At 53.4% G+C, this 19302-nt stretch overlaps 1 protein-coding gene across 13 annotated transcripts in view; it reads left to right on the top strand.

The window, feature by feature from the left end:
- Epb41l1 (erythrocyte membrane protein band 4.1 like 1) overlaps window positions 1-19302 on the top strand; it is a 119497-nt gene that overhangs the window by 82296 nt on the left and 17899 nt on the right. For 3 of the 13 annotated variants that reach the window (XM_055602289.1, XM_055602286.1, XM_055602291.1), the window contains 10 exons: window positions 497-594; window positions 790-965; window positions 2285-2433; window positions 3276-3311; window positions 5526-5708; window positions 8375-8473; window positions 11746-13644; window positions 14147-14257; window positions 15292-15699; window positions 17348-17452. In XM_055602289.1, the coding sequence (XP_055458264.1) occupies window positions 497-594; window positions 790-965; window positions 2285-2433; window positions 3276-3311; window positions 5526-5708; window positions 8375-8473; window positions 11746-13644; window positions 14147-14257; window positions 15292-15699; window positions 17348-17452 (3264 nt within the window). The remainder of the gene's footprint in view (window positions 1-496; window positions 595-789; window positions 966-2284; window positions 2434-3275; window positions 3312-5525; window positions 5709-8374; window positions 8474-11745; window positions 13645-14146; window positions 14258-15291; window positions 15700-17347; window positions 17453-19302) is intronic. The other 10 variants (XM_055602297.1, XM_055602293.1, XM_055602300.1 and 7 more) reach the window with 8 other exon arrangements.

The raw sequence follows: 19302 nt of genomic DNA, 5'->3' as shown, positions 1-19302 counted from the left end.
ACTGTGTGTGTGGTTGTACATGAGGTTCGAGGTTGGTGCTGGGAATCTTGCTTCATCCTCGGTTGTTCTCCCACCTTGTCCAGTGAGGCAGGGCCTCTGCACTGAAGCCGGGGCTCAGCCCCGCTGGCTGGCCAGGCTGCTTTGGGACACTCCATCCTTCCCTTCCGGGGCCTACCACACCCACCTGCCTTTTATGTAGGGTCTGGGGACTTGAATTCAGGCCCTCAGGCTGCGGGGCAAGCATTTCTCCACAGAGCCTTCTCCCCGGCCCAGTTTAATCGTTTTGAGACCTCCTGCTCCCTTGAGCCTTCTGCGTCGGTCCCTCTGGTGTCTCCGGTGTCCAGCACTGGACCTGTCCTAGGAAAGGGCCCAGTCCACCCTGCTTACATGCAGGGACAGGCAGGAATCACGCCTGCCTGAGGAGAGGGCAGGCAGGTGGGCTGCTGGCCAGTGTGGCACAGGCCCCACCTCTAACCCACCCTTCCTGGCTTCCCAGTACGAGCAGTTTGAGAGCACCATCGGCTTCAAGCTCCCGAACCACCGCTCAGCCAAGCGGCTGTGGAAGGTGTGCATCGAGCACCACACATTCTTCCGGTGAGGAACGAGGGGGCAAGAGGCGGGAGGTTCGGGGGGCAGGAAGAGGAGTCCGCACGGAGGAAGCCCCACCTTTCCCTCCAGTCTCCTCTCTGTGAAGGATTGTAGGTGGTGGGATGGACAGCCTCCTTGGGTCTGACCTTGGGCCTGGCCATGCAGGTTCGATCCCTCCTCATCTCCGTTACTCTGTTGTAGGCTGGTGTCCCCAGAGCCCCCACCCAAGGGCTTTCTGGTGATGGGCTCTAAGTTCCGGTACAGCGGGAGGACCCAGGCACAGACCCGCCAAGCCAGCGCCCTCATCGACCGGCCCGCGCCCTTCTTTGAACGTTCCTCCAGCAAGCGCTACACCATGTCCCGAAGCCTTGATGGAGGTATGGGTCACACTGGAGCCAGGATAGGGAGTAGCCCTTAGGGGGAACAAGGGTGTGAACGGGGCAGGGTCTACAGAACACACCGTGGTAGTTCTGGTGGACACTCCCAAGCCCGTTTGCACCAGACATGGTGATCCTCCCGGCGATGTGACACATACTCCCAGGACTTCCCTGGCTTATGACCTGGTGGGGTCCCAGGTCCTCCCGATCTGCTTTTCTGGGCCTCTGCCCAAGAAGCTCTGCAGTGCACAGGTTGGCATTCTGCCAGGAGAGTGAGATCCCGTGGTTTACAGGAAGGCAGGAGGATCTGGCCCTGTCCCTTTCCTACAGCCCCCACTCCTAAGACAGAGCTAAATGGGACCCAGATTAAAGGGGAGGTGGTGACAGAGGGTGGCCCAGAGCTGGGGACCTTGTCAGGGAACAGAAGCCTGGACTCTAGTCCTGAAGGCTACGCTTCTTGTTTTGACGTCCCGGAAGGACACCTGTGGGACCTTCTCCTCTGGAAGCCTCTGTCAAATGGAGGCAGGAATTCCGAGGCTGGCCTCCAACACAGAGACAGGCAAACCAAGCCATGCAGGAGTCGTCACTTTTCGGAGGGAACTAGCCCTGCCACTTCATCATGACGGAGAAATTAGCATCTCTTTTTAATGGGGGCCAACCCTAAGCATAACACATGTGCTCTGGTTGTCTTCATGAACTTGTTTTCCCAGCCTTTTTCCTGTTAAGATTGGGTCTGCAACAGTTTGGGTTGTACCCAGGGCTTGGTGTAGTCTCTAAGCCCTTCTTCTATTCAGAAAAAGTATTTCAGAGTTGTGGCAAGAAAGATGGACGTTTGAGTTCTCGTTAATTTATAGAGCTTTCCATTTGTAAGCTTCTGCTGTCATGAGTGAAAGCTCATCTCTCAATATTGCTAGATAATGATTTATCGGGAAAAGGACCACAACCCAAGTAGTAATGTTTGTTTAGCCGACACTGATGGAAGGCTCAATCCAGGCCAGACACTGTCCTAAGTACTTCTATGTTAGTTTATTTGGTCCTCGTCTCATTTTTCTGGCATAGATACTACTTACAGATGAGGAAACTGAGGCCCAGAGGGATGGCATAACTTCTCCACTGTCACACAGCCGGGAAGGGTTAGGCTGGGAAGGCAGCCCCTATGGACTCTAGCCCGGGGCTGGGAAGCAGCTCTGGGGCTCTGCAGCTGAGGGCCGGGGTGAGCAGTGGGTCGCTGTTGCTGGCTAGGCAGTGGCTGGGCTGGCTTCCCGACTGTGCTGGGTTCTTGCCTCACACAGTCACTTTGCTACCTCTGCCCACCTTAGCGGAGTTCTCCCGCCCTGCCTCAGTCAGTGAGAACCACGATGCAGGGCCTGACGGGGACAAGCGGGAAGACGATACTGAGTCAGGGGGACGTCGATCGGAGGCCGAAGAGGGAGAGGTCAGGACGCCCACCAAGATCAAGGAGCTAAAGGTAGGGGCCACCTACGTTGCCATGGACTCTTCCCCGGGGGCCCAGGAAGGTGGCCTGAGGCTTAGCCCTGAACGCCACATGTCCTAATTGTATTCAGGCACCCTTGCTATGGGCACGCCATGGACAGGACCTTGGCCTTGGGCTGTACTTCACACCTGGGCATGCAGAATAGGGTTGGGGGTGAAGGTAGGCATGTTGCCCCTTTTGCCCAGGTTCCCTGGGTCCTGGGTGCTTACCTCCTATGAGACTCAGACACCCTCTTACTTAGCTCCCTGTCTCCCCTGTAACTCGTGTCTGGCTCTCCTCTCCTCCCCTGAGCGTGACCAGGTCAACAAAGGCCTCAGTGTGGAGGATAGATGTGTCCTTTCCCGAAGCCCCAGCCTCGCTCTGTACACTTTCAGACCGCCACACCTCAGCCTTAGACTCATGCACAGACATGATGATAGCATGTTCACATGCGCGGGCCTGCCACACACAAGCAGGCCTTTCCTGCCATGTGGTTCTGTCATGGGAACATGGGCCCCCTAAGCCAACTCTCACTGCTACAAGCAGCAGGAAACCCCAGACACCCCCCACCTGTGAGTATAGCTCTGCCCACTGGCTTCTAGTCCCCCGGCCTGTCCTTTGCCTTCCTGGGATAGCTAACAGCTTCCTGCCCCCTCCTTCCTCCAACTACCTCTTTACCTTATGGGCAGCCTAGTAGCTTTCCTGGCTTGTACCACATGGCAGGGTGGGCGAGAGTGCACGGGGCTACCTTGCTAGATCAGGCTGGTTGTGGTGCCTCTAATCTGTTTGTCCTACTGACCCTGCTGGTTCCTTTCCCTCCTGCCATATCCCGCCAGCCGGAGCAGGAAACCACGCCGAGACACAAACAGGAGGTACTGCATGGACCCATCCCTCCCGAGACAGCCATTCGGATTCCCAGTTCATCTGTCACCATCTCATTCTATCCCGGGCTCATGTCCCTGGCACCACATCACCTTCAGCTTCATTTCTGCTCATCTTCCATTATCTTCCTTTCTGGTCACTGCCCTTCCCATTAAGCTCATGTCTTCAGCTCCCAGGTCCGATTCTAGAACCATCCATGTGCCCTACTCACTACCCAATGCCACTTTTCGCTGGGCCTGGCAATCTGTGTTTGCCTCCCCTCCCCCTCCCCTACTTGAAACCACCTGCGCTTCTAGTTCCGAGCTTCCATTTAGCTCCTCTGTCCTCTCCCCACCTCCCCTTCATTCATCTCCTCCCCCTCACACTGTTGGGCTGCACCTCCATCTCTCCTGGCAACCAGCTGTGAGGGTGGGCCTGGGTGGGAAGGAGGGGCCCTCAGCACATCCTCATCCGCTCAGTCTCCAGTCTCACCTCTCTCCCGAGTTGGCTGATACCTCCCTGGAAACCTCCTCACCTCTCCTCTCATTTCCTCTTCTCTGCTTCCATCAGCTTCTGCCTCCCACCCTCGCTTCTTCCCTCTCACAGCGTCCAGCTCTCTCTGGACTCTTCAGGACAAGACAGGCGGTTTGTTCTTGGGCTGCTGAAAGCAGGCCGTAGTCAGGCCCCAGTCGTGGCATCCTGTGATGTGCGCTTCAGCCCAGCTTGGCCACTGACCTGGGGTCTTAGAAAGTTCCTGCAGCCCTGATCTCCCTCTACATGACAGGGCATGCAGAGTACCTGTGACCCCAACTATCCCTGCCGTGTTCTTATTTAGGCCTTGATACTCACACTTGGTTTCTCCAAGGTCTTTAAGCTCCAGGGATCCCAGCATCCAACTACTCTCAGTTTTTGGGAGCACAACTCACCCACAGGACCAGCAGGCCCACTGGGGATCATCTTGGGTTCAGACTCACTCACCATTGAGACCTGTTCTCAGCATCTGTGAGAAGTCCACTGAGCCTGTCCTCTCAGATAGATAATGTCTGAGATCAGCTTAGCCTGGGAGGGAGGCCTGAGGTACAAGTAGGTGCCTGGGGAGAAAGCAGAAGCCTCTGTGGGAAGGTTTGAAAGCAATTCTTAGATGGCATAGGTGAGTCCAGGGGAGGAGTCTAGCCTCATCCAAGGGCAAGCTGATCTTTCAGGTGGCTCCCTCAAAGAGCCTGGCAGATAGTTTCCGGGCCACCAGCCTACTCTTTCTGCCCTAGAAGCAGGTAAATGACTAGCACAGCCAGCTCTCTGTGGCTCACCCTCTGTGGCCCAAGCAGAAGGCTCCATCTGTAACACTGGCATGGGCTCACATGTCATAAATTAATGAGGGACATGCCTGGGACTCCAGCTCTACCTGGCTTATTCTTGTGCCAGGTCTTGAAGCTCACCTCTCTTACTCCAGTCTCAAATTTCTTGCCCATATGAACTTCACTTCCACCCCAGCATCCTGGTTTCTCTGACGCTGTCTGACTCTCTGTACGCTTAGAGAATCAGTACTCAGAAGGCATCTGGAAGGTTCTGGGTGATGGAGAAGGCAGTGGCCCATGGCAGAGAAGGCTGCATGGTCTTTCCCTGCTCCTGAGTATGGGAACAGGGCCCATTTTTCTGAATGATCCAGTTTAGGCATATCTTTATCCCAGGCCTCCATGGAGCCTGAGTTGGACGGGGGCTCAGAAGAGCCTAGTCTGAACACGCTGTTAAGTACAATGGTCTGAGTCTTGACCAGAGTAGGATCCAGGATTCAAGGGGGTTCTGGGAAGCCAGCCAGTGCACCAGTGTGGCTCAGTGAACAGACCTCTCACCCTGGTCCACCTGGCATGCTGGGTCTAGATCCTGAACAGGAAAGTCATCTGTGTGCCTGACTCCATCTGGGCTGAACCCAACAGGGACCCACCCAGATCTGAGGGTTAGAGTGGAGTTGTATGTTCTGGGGTGAGGGAGGCAAGAGAGAAGAGGAGGTGATATCATTAGAATGTATTCTTTGTCACCCAGGTGCCCCATGCCCTGGTCAGCTCACCTCTTGGAGTTCATCGTCCTGGCTTCCTTGGCTCCTTGGGCTGTTTGAGGGAGACAGCGTTGCGATGGGTGGTGGAGGATGGTGCTGCCATCCTTCCAGTGTCTTCTCCGCCTGCGTGGAGCAGTTTCCCTCACACTCTGCCCTCTCCTCCCATGCCTAGTTCTTGGACAAGCCAGAGGACGTCCTGTTGAAGCACCAGGCCAGCATCAACGAGCTCAAGAGGACCCTGAAGGAGCCCAATAGCAAACTGATCCACCGGGATCGTGACTGGGAGCGGGAGCGCAGGCTGCCCTCATCACCCGCCTCCTCCTCCCCTAAGGGCACCCCCGAGAAAGCCAGTGAGGTAGGTATCATGCTGAAGCCCCTGACAGGAACCTTGGGTAAAGAGCACAGGGAGGGACGTGGGGTTACATATATATTTATCCTCCACATAAAAATGTGTCCCTTGTTGCCTGTAGGTGGGTGGGATAGAGAGGCAGGTTGGGCTGAGAGAGTCAAATACACTAACTGCTCTGTCTAAGGGGCCATCTTAAAACATGAAAAACTTAAAAAAAAAAAAACTCCTGGTAGCTTACTGTAACCCCCTTCAGTCAGGCAAAAAAAACAAACAAACAAACAAACAAAAAATGGGGAAAGGGTGCTTGTTAGAGACTCGGGTTCCGTGGCCCCACGTGAAACCCACTGAATCAGCTGTTGGCCAGGAGAGCCCTGGAACCAGCCTTTCAAACAAGCGCCCTAGGCAAATGTCTTGCATACTCAACTTTAAGAATCCTAGAAGCCCTACCCAGGAGCCAGACCCTTTGGGGCCTACATGAAAGTACAGGGAGAACATGGTCCCTCCTGGAAGGAGTCTCAGAGTTCACCGAAGTGGGAAGTCCACTGTGTGAAGCTGACTACTCCTGAGGCTTTCCCAATAGGACCCCACATGTCCTGCCTTCCAGGGTGGAAATGGTGGGGGTATTTTCTCAACTGAAAAAGATGAAGATAGGATTTGGGGAAATCCCATATTTACACTCCCAAGCTATTATATTTAGCGCTTGCTGAATCTTGGCAAGATTTACCCCAGTTTCCATTTAAGCATTTTCTCTTTTGAGCTGCTGCTCACCGGTCACCAGACTGTGGTCTAGACTTAGGCTCCTGGTTTCATCCCCAGCCAGCTGGAGGACGCTTGGAGCTTGTTACTCCATCTCTCTGAGGCCCTGTTACGTGGAGATGTTGACAGGGATTTTATAAAGGCCAGATGAGATAATGCCTGGAGAGGGACCACAGGGCCACCATGCTGCCTGATAGGAAAACTTGGTGTTCCTTATGGAGTCCCAGGACTCTGCCTTGTAGAACTTCAAATCAGAGCTAGGAAGGGCCCTGGGAACCCTCTCTGTTCAAAGGCCGTCTTTTACTGAGACCCAGAAAGACAAAGAATGACTCAGCATGATAGCTGCGTTTGTGTGTCCCACAGCATTGTGCTTGCCATTAATTCACAGCCGACTTGAGGCAAGACCCAGTCATGTGCAGGCCTTGGCCTGGGTGCAATTGAAGTGTGATGAAAAAGCTGCCCAGAGAGCTAGATGTCAGAAAGGATGGATAGATGAATGCTGGGAGCTAGGACCAGAATTGGGGGTGTGCCCCACCTGCTGGTGGCAACTGGAACTTCCAGCAGAGGGACCTTGTTAAAGATGGAGGCTGTTCCAGCCTTCCAGCTGCCACCTCCTTAGCCCTGAAACCTGCAGTCACCGCTCCTGGGAACAACAGGAGCCCACCACAGAGTTATGGGCCATTTAGAACTGATTCTTAGGCCCCTTGGCATTTATGGGTTCTTGAAGATTTGCAAAACAGGGAGGAACCATAGACAGGAAGTTGACTCTGTTCTCAGGTGAGTGAAATTACCTCTGTGAACCTCACTGCAAAGTCCTCTTAAAGGGGGCAGAATGCCATCCCATTGGGAGGTCATTGTAAACGCCAGCTAGAGCTGTGACGATGGAAACTTGTCCTCAGGAAGTGTTGACAGTTCTGGGGCCACTGCAGAAGGTGACCGGAATCCCTGGGCCGATGCGGCTCTGAGGAGGAGCCTGCCAGGGCACACCACCCAGAGCTCCCGGAACCACCTCAAAGCTTGTCGGGTCCCACCCAGGCCAAGGGCAAAGCAGCAGGAACTTGAACCATCCCCACTGGGCAAAGCCAGGTTTTAGTTTGAAAGACAATTGTGCGTGGGGGCGGGGGAGGGGAAATGTACATAAGTCAGACGTTGATGCTGGGTGTCTTCCTCACTCAGCCTCTATCTTTTTATTATATTTTTACTTATTTGTATGTGTATATGGTGTGTGTGTGTGTGTGTACAGCTTTTAAGAGCCTCTCCTTCCATGTGAGCCCTGGGGATTGAACTCGGGTTTTCAGGCTTGGCGAGCAGGCCGTTTCACCCACTGAGCCATCTCACCAGCCCCTCTACTGTACTTTTTGAAACAAGCCTCTCACTGAACTTGGAGCTCACAGCTGGTCAGGCCGGCCAGTGAGCTCTACCTCCCCAGAGGTGGATCGCGTATGTATGCTGCAGCGCCTGGCTTTTTTCCCACAGGCGCTGAACCCAAACCCTCATGCCTGACAAGAATCTTATTAATTATGGCACCTCCTCAGCCTTTTGAGGACAGCTTTTAAAAGATAATGACTGTGACCCCAGCTACGGGTTCAAACCACAGTCTAAGCCCACGACACCTTGGGAAGGCCGGAAGTCAGAGTCTAAATGGTGGGATGCCAAACTCCCTCAGAATGTTAGTGGGCTCGAGGGACAGGCCAGAAGCCACAGGACTGCCTGGTAGCTGACCACAGCTGTCCCTCTCTGTCTCCCCTCAGAGTGGCCCCTCCCTGACTGAATTAGGCGCTAACATGATAATGTGGGGCTTACAAATCTGGACTGTTTACAGACGATGTGTCTCTCCTGCTCTTTCTCTCTCCTTTTGTGTTTCTCTCTCCTTTCTCCCTCTCTCCCTTTCCTCTGGCCCTGGGCCTCCCCTGCAGGCCCAGAGGACCCAGGACACTTCTCAGCAGGACTTGGTACCTGGAACAGCAGCAGGCTTGGAAGTGTTCACTCAGAAAAGCCTCGCAGCATCTCCTGAGGTTACTGTCTTTACTCCCCCACACCCCTCCTCCTGGGCCTCCAGCCCTCCCTGACCACCCTGTAAGAGCTTAAGACATCCCTTTCCCTATGGTGAGGGGAACAGGCCAGACTGCCATAGAGTGGAGAACAGAGGTGGCCCATGTTGTCCCGATGTTATAAATGGCAAGTGTCCCCATCCCAGGGATCCATGAAGGGTCCGCCCCTTCCTCATCTGTTAGGACAAGATGGCAGCTGTGCCCAGAAGACAGAACTCATTGCCTCTAGCTCTAATGGAGGCAAAGACACAACCCTTTCTGGAGGCAGGCTCTGACCTTAACCTTGGGGTTAGGTCTCTTGGTCCCTGCCCTGAGATCTTGTCTCTGTTTAGAAGCCTGACCATAGTCTATGGATTAGGACACGGCATTACCTCTCGCCCTTCTTCCAGCCATCTAAACTTATCTGCAACATTGGTCTCAGTCTCCAGGAAGGCAAAAAGTAGATGCCTTCCTTCCAAAAGCATCCTCAAGTGGCGAGGCAAGCCTTCTAAGTGAGGGGGCATTGTTTCTGGGTCCAAAAAAGCATCAGGTCCAGGGTTCTTGGGGTTTCCCACGGCCATGTGTGGCTGCTGAGGATGGATCACCACGTTCCCCTTCTCCGCTGAGATTTCACAGTCTGTTGGAGTTGGAAGTCAACTGGCAGGGATCATCCTCCATCTACCCTCTGTGGCCCTCCTATCAGTGTTCTCTCCTGAGGGCAGTGAGACAGGAGTCAGCAGCATCCCAGCGTTAGGGGCATGGAGATGTCCTGGCGTCTGGAGATGCCCTTAGAAACCAGGATGGCACCCGTGTGGGGAGCGAGCCACGTGTGCACCCTCACCAGCGGCCTGGCACACCAGCCTTACTGCTCTGTCTGCAATCAACAGGGTTATTCATTCCTTCTTCCTAGCCTCTTCCCTTTCCACTCCCTTCCTCTTAACTCTCCTTCCACAAGGTCTTTCTATGTTGCCCTGACTGGACTCAAATCTGTGTTCCTCCTGCCTTGGCTGCCCAGGGGCTGGGCATGAAGTTTTCAAATTGGCAGAAGTCTGTCCTAATCTTGCCACCTGATGGCCATGGCCTGCTCTGCAGCCTCCCTGAGGCCACCCTTCAGGAGGTTGAACAGCTAGCTCCTCTCTGCACCTTTCAAGAGCTTCTCCCAGGATGTGGGTTTTAGAGAGCCCCCTTCCTGGACCCTCTCTGACCCCAAAAGCAATCAAGGGTTTCAGGTGGGGCCTGTGCAGCCAGGAGCCAGTGGAGCCGCCCACTGGAGTTTCTTCTTGTCTGACATGAAGCAGAGCTGTATTCCTTCTTCCACTTCTGTGCCTGGAGCAGAGGCAGCTCCACCAGATGGCAGGAGGCACTCTAAGCAGGGCCCTGGAGAACCAGGGACTGACTCGGGAGGGAATGGCATGAGCGCTGACTTATCTGTTGACACCCTAATGTTGCCTCATCCTGTGACTCGGGCCAGATGTGCCTTACCAGTGCACCGGTGCCAGCCAGATTGTTCTTTTCCTTCTTTTGGTAAATCACGCCCCTCCCCCACTATCCTTACCTGTGACTTCTTAGCAGCAGAACCCTTGTTTCTTCCGTCACCGCTGCTATGTGATCTTCTGAAGATCCTATTATTAGGAGCCTTGGTTTCCCCCTCTGAAACAAGGTTGCCAAGTGGAGTAAATTTAATTATGTAGACGAGGGGCTGGCACCGCCTGGCATCTAATAACTAAACATGACCATGTGTTTCCCTTCTCTGCCTCTAGAATCTTTCCGGTCTGTGCCAGCTTCCACCCCACACACTATTGCTCATCTATCCTGTTTGCTATTTGTGACTGGAGTGGGAATATTCCAGAAGGGGCCTCTTTGGCCAGCCTTGACCATCATCACTAGGGTGGTACTGTTAGACGCTGGAATGGAAGCAGCTGATAGAACTTGCCTCCCAAGGAGATGATCAGGGCTGGCAGAACACGTTCCTCTGAAGTCTCAGGTATAGGCACCTGAAACAGCATCTCGGAAAGCCGTGCCACACTCCACCCAGACCTCCCCTTCCTTAATCTCTTTCCTTCAGGCAAGGCTCTCTTAATGAGGTCAGATGCCCTGACCTGGGGGAAAGGGTTTGCAGTGCTCTCTTGATCCTTCCAGCTCCTTCAGAGCTTATGGGCTGGGTGGACTCATCATGTCACAGCCTGAAAAGGAGCCATGTTTCTGGAAGGCGTTTCGGGCACATCTCACACATATCATCATAGAGGCAGTCTTGGGAGGGTGGGAAGGTTTTTAAACTTCAAAGAACTCAGAGTCAGGTCTTGGGTTCTAGGCTCCATGACTAGGTGGTCCAGTTGTTTTCCTCCCCTAGGCCTAGACTTGGAAGTTGATTTACACATGTGCATCTTAAAGACACTGAGTGAAGATGGAGACTTCGAAGAAGGGAGGAATCTTCAGGTTGTAGGGCCATTCAGACTGCAACTTCCCCAGGGCTGCTCAGAGTTTGCAGTATGTGTTTATTAGATGGACTTCCAGTGAGATTTTGTGGGGAGAAAGTATACTCTTGGGCCCAAGAGTAAAATCACAATGCTTGAGGCTTTGGTAATGATCGTGACCTCTAAGCTGGGGGGAATGGCTGGAGGCTGATCCTGCAAAGTCTGACAGTGTCATGCTCTGTTCCTTTGGCTCCCCAGTGCTTCAGTCTGGGCTCCTTTCCTTCTGTGGAATGATCTGTCTGGTCAGTTCTCTTCTACTTCCCATAGTTTTTTGTTGGACTTCTCCAGGGATTGGTCTTAAAATCATTTCTTTTGGGCTGAAACCCTGGACTGTTTGAGCTGTTTACGCCATTGCTCCAACTGGTGCCTTTTCTCGACCTCAGTTTTTCCCTGGAGGGAGATGATTCTGATGTCTTTGGAGTTCTTTTGCCTCAGTATATCCAGAGATTCCTTGAGCTATAAGTGCCTTCCCCATTGACAGTGGGAAGCATGCAGTTACAGGAGGAAAAGGCCTAGCCCGTGTATGGATCTCCCATTTCCCGTTGCTCCTGGGGAGGGCTGGAGACCCCATCTCACTCTGTCAGGTTGGAATCAGTGCTTAACGATAATGATGATGGGCTTTGTCACCCCTTTCTGACCCTGGCCAGTCCCGGGACACATAGTCCCAGTGTCAAACCCTTTGGTGGTAGATGGGCAATGGGTCCCTTCTTACAGAGGCAAGAGGCCATCTCTTCAAGTGCCTGCTATTTCATGTTAAATCTTCTTGCTCCAATTGAAACACAGGGCTCAGAGCATTGGGTATTTGTAGAAAGAGTGTACACTAGGCCAGGAGAACTTGGCCTCCTGCCAGTGGCCACCACACAACAGGAAGAAAGGGAGGCGAACCTCGCAGAGATCCTTGCTGATGGCAGACTCTCCAAGGTAGACATTCTGGTGGACAAGTTCAAAGTTGAAGTGGCCACAGAAGAAACAGTGGGAGCCAGAAGAACAAGCACTCAACAGAAAGGGGAAATGATGGCAAGTCCAGAAGCCTTTGAGAAAACGAGAGAGAAAGGCCCGTGCATCGAAGGAGGTCCCAAAGAGGCTACTCAAGCTGCAGCCTACACACCAACAGACAAGCTCCTGGAGGGCGCCAAGCTCACCATCAGGAACCACCACCTCTCAGATGGTCAGCTAGAGAGCCAAGCAGAGCTGAGCAAGGGGCTGGAGGGGCTCCAGGCTCGGGGAAGACCTATGGCTGCAGGGGTTGGGCCAGTGCTGGGAGAGGTCCTCTCTCCTGCGTCAGACAAGGGAGGATTCCAGTCCTTCCTGTTGGACCCAGCCCAGTCAGAAGCCAGAGCTGACTCAAGTGATGAGACTGACACCTCCTTCGCAGAGAGGAGCTTCTATCTAAATTATGAAGAGAGAGACTCGGAAGACCAAGTCCTCCCCTCACCCTCGGAGGACAGTGGAGAGCACCTGGGTGCCCCTCCTAGAGAAGGAAGCTGGCTGGAGCCGGCAGGGGGCCACGCAGAGCCCTGGGAGCTGAAGTTCTCACACCCGAGGGGTTCTGGCCCAGACTCTAGCCAGAATAAAAATGAAAGCCATGTGGCTTCCTCAGAGGAAGAAGCCTGGTCCTCCAGGGACCATGGAAGACCTGATGAGCTGCAGGGAGCTGCTATGGGGCGGGCTTTGGCAGAGGGCTGGGAAGAAGCCCAGCCAAGGCCGGAAGGAGAGCTGACCTCCCCGATGGCCAGGGTGGCTGGAGATGAGGAGGCCCCCACGGGTGTAGATTGGCTGGGAAAGACTGAGAAAAGTCCCCCAGCGAGTTGGAAGAAGCAGCCGTCCTCTGGAGGAGGAGGGGTGCACCTAGATGCCCAGGCCTGCGCCCTGCTGAGGACCATCCCTCCTCACATTAGGAGGCCAGCCAGGCCAGACCAAAGCAGCTTCCCACCCAGAGAGAAAGGAACAGTTTCTGCTGAAGAACCTGACAGAGAGGACAGGAAGGCTGTCACTCCCCTGCCAGCCTCCTCTGGTCACACCAGGAGTCTGGCCTCCAGGGAGGATACTTCTCTAAGTTCAGCCCCTCCTGGGTCAGGGGAGCCTTCGGAGGTCAGGGATCCTTTTGGTGATCAATTCCCTGTGGTTCTCAGATACATCCATCTTCCTGAGGAGAGCCCGATGCCGAAGGACACACGGGGTGAACGCAGAGCGCCTCCCGTTGCCAGCAGGAAGCCCAGAGTTGTCCCTGAAGGAACCGAGGGCCCTGTGCTCCTGGGGTCGGTGTTCCCTTCAGGAAAGCAAAAGGAGACTTCTCTCCAGGAAAGGGATCAAGGGAGTCCCCAGGAAGATATTAGCAAGACCTCTGTGGCTAACAAAATTCGGATATTTGAGACCCATGGAGCTGAGACTTGCCGAGCCAGTCAGGGTGAAATGAGGGCCCTTCCACAGGAGCTGCCTTCAGAGGCGTCCCCGGGACAGGTAGAACAACAGCAAAACAAGCGTCTAGACCTGGGCTTTGTCCAACTCCAGCCTCCGGGGGACCTGGCAAGCCCCAAAGTTGCCCATTCTTCTCTCACGCCTCTGGCTACCCAGCAGTACGGGGAGGGCACCTCTGCTCCCTCCCACCAGGAAGGATGCGCAGAACCAGAGCTCCTGTCCCCAGATTCAGGCTGTGAAACCACGCTGGAAGAAGCTACTGGGGTAACTGGCCACGTGAGCCCCCGCCCCCACCAAGTTCCCATGTGTGGAGGCTGACCGCATGCTACGTAGCTTCTTAGAAGCATGCTCCGGCGGCCCCTCGTCATTCCTGCAACGATGCTGCTTGTTCATCCCTGGAAGGTCTTCTCCTACACAGCCCTGAGATAACCCAGGCTGAGAGATGGGGCCATCTGCTTAGCCCTTATTAGCCTGTTAACTCCCCCAGCTTTTGCTGCGACCTTATGTCGACCTTATGTCTGGAGGGCCCAGCGGTGGCCACACAGAAGGGGCTACCACTAGCAGCAAATCACATTCTTGCTTTGCCTTGCTCCTCCCACCTGCTAGACTCCTCCCCATCTTGCTTGGCTTATCCAGAGATCTTCATCCTTTCCCGGTCCCTGGTACCCTACCTGCTGGAAGCCGACAGCCCAGAGGTTTCCTACTTTCCGCTTCCCTCTCCAGTTTCTTTCTGCCTCCATAAGACTAACTATCTTCTCTAATCCAGAACAAATCCGGAGATGCGGCCAGGGAAGAGAAGAGCTTCTTCAGCCACTTAGCACCAAACACCCCTGGGAAGGTGGGGCGTCTGAGATTCGCCAGCCCTCTGGGCCCTCAGGTCTCTGCAGCCCCCCTGTGCCCCGATGACTTGGTCATCTTCATCCAATTGGGATGCATCCTTCCCTAGATTCCCACCTGCTCTAGCAGAAACCCCTACCCCATGGCTGCTCACACTCTGGCTTGTCTGGAATGTGATCCTCACACCTCTCAACCTTCCAGAACCTGGCCGTGTGGAGGCTGGTTAACAAGAGAATCTCTGAAGCATACTGAAATGAGTTCTTTCAAAGTGCTGTGTGGGTGTTAGATTGGTCTTTTAAACAACAACAACCAAACAAACAAAAATCACAAACTAAGCGCCCTGACAGGCCAGTTGAGAGGTATGTATTTAGGACAGAGTTTGCTGGTGCTCTGTGGGCATTCCCTTGGCCTGCTGTTGTCAATTACACTGATGGGGCTTCCTCTCCATGGTTGCCATAGAGTTCAAGGTGGCACTGGTGTTGCTCCCCAGGAAGCTGGGGTCCAGAGGGCCTGGGTCAGTATTTCTCTTCTCCCTGGTTGATGCTGCCCTCCCCCTGGGGGCTCAGTGCAATTGACAGACTGCTGGCTTCCTGTGTTCCTCAAGCTCCACGGGCTCTTTGCCTCCTCTCCCGAGTTCCCATGACTCCCTGGCGTCCTTCCTTAGTTTGCCTCTCAATGCCGCCTGCAAGGATGGGCCTGTGGTCCAGGCCTCCATCCCTGCCTTTCGCACAATGCCGCTTCTGATAGGCTTTTGGATCATAGCCTTGGAGAGGGGGCCTCCTTTCCAGAACTCGCTGGAAGGATGCTAGCTATGTAGTTGCCTTGCTGTCCATTTGAGACCCTCCAAAGGAGCGTCCCCGCTCTGAGAAGTTCTTGTTTTCATTTTGGTTTATGTCAGATTCCAGGGAAACCTTTCTGTGGCGTGTTTTTTTTTTTTTTTTCTTTCATTTCCTGATGTGTTCTTCCATTTAAGAACATCCTCAAAACCTTGCGATTTCTTCTGACATTTACCATCATGACCTCTCTCTCTCCCCCTACCCCAATCCCCATTCCCCTGCTTTTGTCTGGCCATAGAGAGCAGGGGTGAGGGAGGGCTCAGAGGAAAAAGTCAAACCACCACGTCCGCGTGCCCCAGAGAGTGACACGGGAGATGAGGACCAGGACCAGGAGAGGGATGCAGTGTTCTTGAAGGACAACCACCTGGCCATTGAACGCAAATGCTCCAGCATAACAGTCAGCTCCACATCCAGCCTGGAGGCTGAGGTGGACTTCACGGTTATTGGTGACTACCACGGGGGCGCCTTTGAAGACTTCTCCCGAAGCCTCCCTGAGCTCGACCGTGACAAGAGTGACTCTGAGACAGAGGGCCTGGTGTTCTCCCGGGATCTCAAGGGGCCCTCCAGCCAAGAGGATGAGTCTGGGGGCATCGAGGACAGCCCGGATCGAGGGGCCTGCTCCACCCCAGAAATGCCCCAGTTTGAGGTACAGTGGAGCTTCATGGAGATCCAGTCTGACTGGCACTGCATGTTCAGAGGGCCCGGGGCCACGTGTAAGAAGAGTGGCCATCAGCTGCAGCCTGAAGCTCTGTCTGGTGTTGCATGACTGCCCTTCCTAGATCAGCATGGTTCTGCAACCGCATGTTTGCTGTGTCGGTTCACCCCTAACGTGTGCTCCATGGTGTCCTAACCCTGTGACCCCATCGCTTGCTGAGGTCAAGCGATGCCAGTCCTACTGACTCCTCGGCTCCCTACCTGTGTTGCATGGCACCTGTAGAGAGCATGCGTCTCTGGACTCTGGAGTCTTCCACAGCTGGCCTGAAACCTCAGTGGTTTCTCCTGATGAAGGCCTGAGATGATTTTGCCTGTAGAAGAGGCATTTATTTAAACCTGTCAGGCCTTGGCGTGTCAGTGGACACTCCAGGAGAAGGGAAGACACAGCCTTTGGGGAGGATGCAGCACCAGCCCTGGGCTTCTCTGCCTTGTGGCTCGCTTGGTAGAGCTGCAGAGAGGATTCTCAGCAACTCATTCTTGTCCTTCACCTCTAGCTGACCCCTCCCCTCCCCCAGGCAGTGAATACCAGCTTATTCTTCCTGGGATCTTACTCCATGCTGTACCCTCTGGGTGGAAGGCTGGCCCTCCCTTTCCGTGCCTTCCCGTGATCCCAGACAGAGCTCATACATCCTTTCTACATGCTTTTCTGGTCACCTGGGTGACAGTACTGTGCCCTCCACATCCTGCCCTGCCCTGCCGTGCTTTTGGCTTTAACATTCCCCAGCACAGTCAGGACAGTGGCTGGTAGCTTTGCCCTCCTCCCGCCAGGTGGTGGCTCTTCTAAGGCTGAGGCACACCCGGCACCAAGGGATGAGTAATTGAATGAGCGGCTAGATCGCAGGATTCTGGGAGAATCCCTCCTTTCTCACTCTTCCTTCCAACTCCTGACAAGCTAGAATCCATTCATCAAACCTGCAGTGTGTATAGCCTAGAACTAGGCCTGAGAGAGGACTCAAATGAGACCGATGATTTAGCTTGGGACTCCTAGAATACAGTTTGGAAGCTGATGACCCTGGGCCATATCCAGCCAACGGAAGTGTTTTCTCTGGCTTTAATTTAAAAATCACAACAATATATTTTCCTATATCATTAAAAAACAAAACAAACAAACAAAAAACCCAATAAAAACAACTAAGCAGCCAAGCCATGATAAAAGGCAAATCTGAGTGGAATCCCACATGCTTTTTATTTCTCTTGGCCAGCTAGGCCCCTCACCTGTTCACATCTGATGCCCAGCCCCTGGGTATTTCCATGCTCTGAGCAGCAGTTTACGTGAAGTGGCCAAAACATATAGGTAATAATGTGTGTAAGGAAAACACTGAGCGTTGAGTTTAACCATCCCTTTAGTACAGCCTCAAAAGACACGCAGCCCCTGGGGTCTGGGGTCAGACCCCACTTGTGCTGGTGGAGGCCTTGGCTCTCCCGTTTCTCAGCGACATGAGTTATGTCTTCACACTTCTCCGGGAAGTTAGCCGACCGTGGGGGTGGAGGAAAGCTTACTCCTCCTGCAGCCCAGTTGCCTGTGAACAGGAGCCGTGTCTGGGCTTGAGTTCTCATATGTTCCTTTCATGTCCCTGTAGTCTGTGAAAGCAGAAACCATGACCGTCAGCAGCCTGGCAATCAGAAAGAAGATCGAGCCAGAGGCCATGCTGCAGAGCAGAGTCTCCGCTGCAGACAGCACCCAGGTAACCTGTACCTTCACTGTGGCCTGGCACGGGGGGGGGGGGGGCGCCCGTAAGGGGGGGGCCCTCACTGGAATGACCAAGCCCTTTGGTTAACCTTTCCTTCTCTGACCCTCCCTGAGGTCTGAGGGGGGATGGGGAAAGAGCATGCTTCTTACAGCCTGAGTTTCCCCCCTGTCAGTGGGGGTGACCCCGCCTCCTCCATCCTCCTGGGAGTGTTCAGTGCTCATGGGCTAGCAGATCAGGGCCATGGCTTTCAGGCTGCTTGACAGGTGTGGAGAGGTTCTTCCAGGGCAGCTTAGGAGAGAGAAGGAGAAGTCTCAAGCACTGTTTGGTCAGAAGAGCTCGCCTGGGTCATTTTTTATGCATGGAGATGCCACATTAGATTGGCAAGATGAGCAAAGCAAGCTCTAATGACTAACGAGTGTCTGTTAGCGAGGTGAAGCTCGCTTGCACTCTGGAGGAAGCTGGTCTGCCTGGACACACAGCTTAGCTGACATACTCCACAGGTGCCCTCTGTGGGGCGTCAACCTTGAAAATCTGTAAGTCTGCATTTATGGGTTCTTCCTGCCCAGAGGGCAAGAGCACTCAGTCGCTTCTCCTCATGAGCAAAGGGACTTTGTAGCTTCTCCTCAGCTACAAAGGGACTTGAGCAGATTGATTTGGTAAGCGGTAGAGCCTTTACCCTAGATTCCACCCCCAGCACGAACAACCAGAATATGACATAAAATAACACAGACAAATGTAATTTTCAGAAATTTTTTTTTCTGCTGTTACAGCTGGGTATCGGCTACACAGCGGCTAGTGCCACTACAGAGTCCTGAGCTGGGTCACCTCAGACAAGCCACTGCTTTCTCTGGCTTGCTTTACTTTAGTAACTTTTGTTTTTAATGCAAAGTATAAAGAAACCAAAATGATCCTGAATCCCATAACCTGGCAACTCTTGTCTTCAAAATGTCCAGTTATGAAATTCAAAAGACTTATGGCACTATTCTTATACTATCTCCTGGAAAAACAAATAATGCCAACACAGATGTTCACATCTGTTTATACTTAAAGTTATTAGATAAATGACTATTGACTTTTACAGTGTACCCTTTTGCTCTCAAGCAGTTTAGAACTTATTGATTTGCACTGTGTCTCTGTCTTGTCCCTTCTCTCTCAGTCTCTGTGTCTCTGTCTGTCTCTGTTTCACCCTCTCCCCACCCCTCTCTCTCTCCTCCCTTCATGGGATAGGGCTCTTGTCAGGTATTCCAGCCTGGCCTCAAATTTAACGAAAAGCTGAGGATGACCTTGAACTTCCTCCTGCTTCTGCCTCCCATGTGCTGGGATAGCAGGTTGCACCACCAAACCTAGTCGTTGTTTAATGGGGTGGGGACCTAAGCTTCATGCGTGCTAAGCAAGCACTCTCCCGTGCAACATAGCCAGCTCTGTGGCCACAGTTCTTAGTCCACATAGGAAGCCTGTCTGCATTTGTGTTTCCATCTCCCATCACTGGACCTGTGATGTTTTCTGTCTTTCCCACTAGTCAGTGCCGTGGGAAAGTTTCCTTGTTCATATTTCTTGGTGAACTTTTTTAAAGTACCAATTTCGTTGTAGTTATGGTTCCCATTGCTGTGATAAAAGAACATGATCAAAAGCAACTTCAGGAGGAAAGGGTTTATGTCAGCTCACAACTCTCATCCATCACTGAGGGAAGTCAGGTCCAGAGCTCCAGCTGGGAACCTGGAGACAGGAACTGAAGCAGAGGTCATGGAGGAACCTTGCTTGCCGGTTGCTCTTCATGGCTTATTCAGCCTATTTTCTTTTTCTTTTCTTTTCTTTTCTTTTCTTTTCTTTTCTTTTCTTTTCTT

The sequence above is a fragment of the Psammomys obesus genome, unplaced genomic scaffold (assembly GCF_907164565.1).
Source record: "Psammomys obesus unplaced genomic scaffold, mPsaObe1.curated_primary_1811, whole genome shotgun sequence".
In the NCBI taxonomy this organism is placed as follows: domain Eukaryota; kingdom Metazoa; phylum Chordata; class Mammalia; order Rodentia; family Muridae; genus Psammomys; species Psammomys obesus.
This window is presented reverse-complemented; position numbering and strand designations above follow the sequence as displayed.